General features: G+C 63.9%; 1 protein-coding gene across 1 annotated transcript in view; it reads right to left on the reverse strand.

The window, feature by feature from the left end:
• AMER1 (APC membrane recruitment protein 1) overlaps positions 1-2,392 on the reverse strand; it is a gene marked incomplete at both ends in the record, with an annotated part of 2,960 nt that extends 568 nt beyond the window's left edge. Inside the window, one exon of the mRNA XM_017737506.1 lies at positions 8-2,392. Coding sequence (XP_017592995.1) covers positions 8-2,392 — 2,385 coding nt within the window. The remainder of the gene's footprint in view (positions 1-7) is intronic.
• Between the last annotated feature and the right edge of the window lie 5 nt (positions 2,393-2,397).

Consider the following 2,397-nt stretch of genomic DNA (forward strand, 5'->3'; position numbering starts at 1 on the left):
TCGGGGCCCCGGAGAGCGGCGCGGGCATGGAGGGGCTCAGCCCGTGCAGGCGCAGGTGGCGGGGCAGGCTGGCCACCCCCCAGTTGCAGCTCTGGAAGGAGCCCGGGGAGAAGCCCGGGGACATTCTCTCGTCACATTCAGCCAAAGACTCTTTCTGTCCGTAGCTGTCGTCGAAGGCCTCGGCGATGTCCTCGCCCGCGGTCAGCTCCGGGTGCTGCTCGCACTCCCCTTCCCCGTCCTGCTCCACATCCACCACGTCAAAGGTGACCATGGTGGGGAGGGCAGGGAGGTTCTGGGTGAAGGACGAGCTGGAGGCCGAGCTCCCCAGGCTCTCGGAGAGGCTGGAGAAGAGGGTCCCGCTGCTGGCGAACTCCACCAGAGCCTGTGAGAAGCTCACGGCGTGCTCAGGCTCACTGCCCACCTGGGGCTCGCCAGGGCTGGGCTCTGCTCCAGCACCGCGCTCCTGCTCCGGGAGCCTGAACCCAGGGAACATCCCTGCCTTGGCTGGGGCCACGCTGCCGTGGATGGAGTCCCCAAACATCCCACAGTCCAGGTCTGTGTTGAACCCCGGGTTGTTCTTTGTGAGCTGAGTAAGGCAACTTCCAGGGGCTTTTTGGCTGTTGTAACAGTTTTCCGGACACAGAGTCCCTGGAAAATCCCTCCACTCTGGATTTTCAGCCCTAGCCACTGCAACCCCACCGTTGACAGCCTGGGTTGGGGCGTGCGAGGCCACCTGCTCACTCCCAAGGCCACTCTGACTCTTGCCAATGGAGCCAGCTGCTCTACTTTTACATTCAATGCACTGCTTTTCCCGGGGACACTTCTCCTTGCTGGACACATCCAGGCGCTTCAGGACCGGCTCCCTCTGCAGCTCCCAGTACAGCAGCTCCTTCTGAATGGCTGCAAGCCCCTCTTCTTCGGCTTCCATCAGCCCTCTTTTCTGATCCATCATCTGCTGGATCAGGCTCTTCTCTGCAGGGAGGCAGAAGTCCATGAAGTAGCTGAAGATGCCCTGGCGTGGGACTTTGCCCTCGAACAGGGATTCCTCCCCGTGAGAGGGGCTCATCAGGGCGTCAAACTCATAAAGTGCATCTCCGCTGTAGCTGTCCCGGGGCAGTCGGTCCTTCTTGAGCTCCTCTCCAGCCTCATCCTCCGGCCCTGGCGTGGTGGAGTCGTAATACCCCTCGTCACTGTTCGGGGCAGACTCCTGCTGGTCACTCTGGGGCGTCAGGAGGTCAACGCCGTCCATGGCGTCCCCCATGTAGGGGTGGGCGTCAGCCTCGTGCGAGGCGTGCGTCTCCAGGCTGCTGCTTGACACCTGGGCCCCGTAGCTCCTGTCCCCTGGCACGCCGCTGTCCCACACCTGGTGCAGGTACTCCTCAGCCTCCTCAGGGATGGCCATCTCCTCGCCACCACCCTGGTATGTGACCAGGCAGGAGCTGCGTTTGGTGGCGTCTCGGCTGCGCTCCACCGAGATGCTGCTCTCAGCAATGTCAGGCTCGGCGATGTCGTCCCCGCACCCTGTCAGGGAGTCGAAGCTCTTCAGGGAGGTGACGTCGTCCAGGATGAGGCTCAGCAGGTCCCCGGAGTGCAGGCAGGGAGGCTCGTTGTCCATGAGGTCAGGGTGGAAGGCCAGCAGCAAACTCTCACGGTCAAACTCAGCGCAGGCAGCAGTCTCCGCCTCTGATTTTGTATCTGGAACGTCCCCATTCCCTGGCACGGCCATCGTGTCACCCTCAGAGCTGCCTCCATCGGCCACGGGGCAAGCGGGCTCAGTGGCCTCACCACAGCTGGGGTCACCCCCTGAGCCCCCCGGGCAGGCCGTGGCCTCAGGGACCGGCCCTGCTCCCCTGCCCTCTGAGGCCCCTTGGCTCTCCACTGCCATTCCAGGAGCATTCCCGGCCTCCTCCGTGTCCCCGTTCCACTCGGGGAGCTCTGCCTTCTCACTCTCGGCAGCCTTGCTCTTCCGGTGGCGCCGGATGCTGTTAAAGAATCCTTTCAGCCCTTTTTTGGGTCTGGGGAAAGAGGATTTCTCCCCATTGGGCTTTTTGTCACAGCCCTCAATACTGCCGGGGGGAGAGCTGTCCTGCTGGCCCAAATCCCCCCTGGCACCAGAGTCCACAGCCAGCTGAGCGCTGCGGGAGCTGGGCAGTGGGCCGGGATGCCCATCCCTGCTGCCCTCCGAGGGGCTGTCCGGCTGTGTCCCACTGCCCTTGTCACAGGCAGCACTGCTCAGCCCGTCGTGGGTCTTGCACTTGCTGACCCCCTTCTGGCCGCGGCCGCCGAAGAAGCTGGGCAGGGTGCAGATGCTGCGCTTGCCCCCGAACAGCTTGAAGGCCGTTTTCCTCAGCTTGCCGGGGGGCGGCTGCTGCGGCTCCGCTGTCAGCCCACAGCACG

This window comes from Corvus brachyrhynchos, unplaced genomic scaffold (genome assembly GCF_000691975.1).
Source record: "Corvus brachyrhynchos isolate BGI_N302 unplaced genomic scaffold, ASM69197v1 scaffold346, whole genome shotgun sequence".
NCBI classification, from domain to species: domain Eukaryota; kingdom Metazoa; phylum Chordata; class Aves; order Passeriformes; family Corvidae; genus Corvus; species Corvus brachyrhynchos.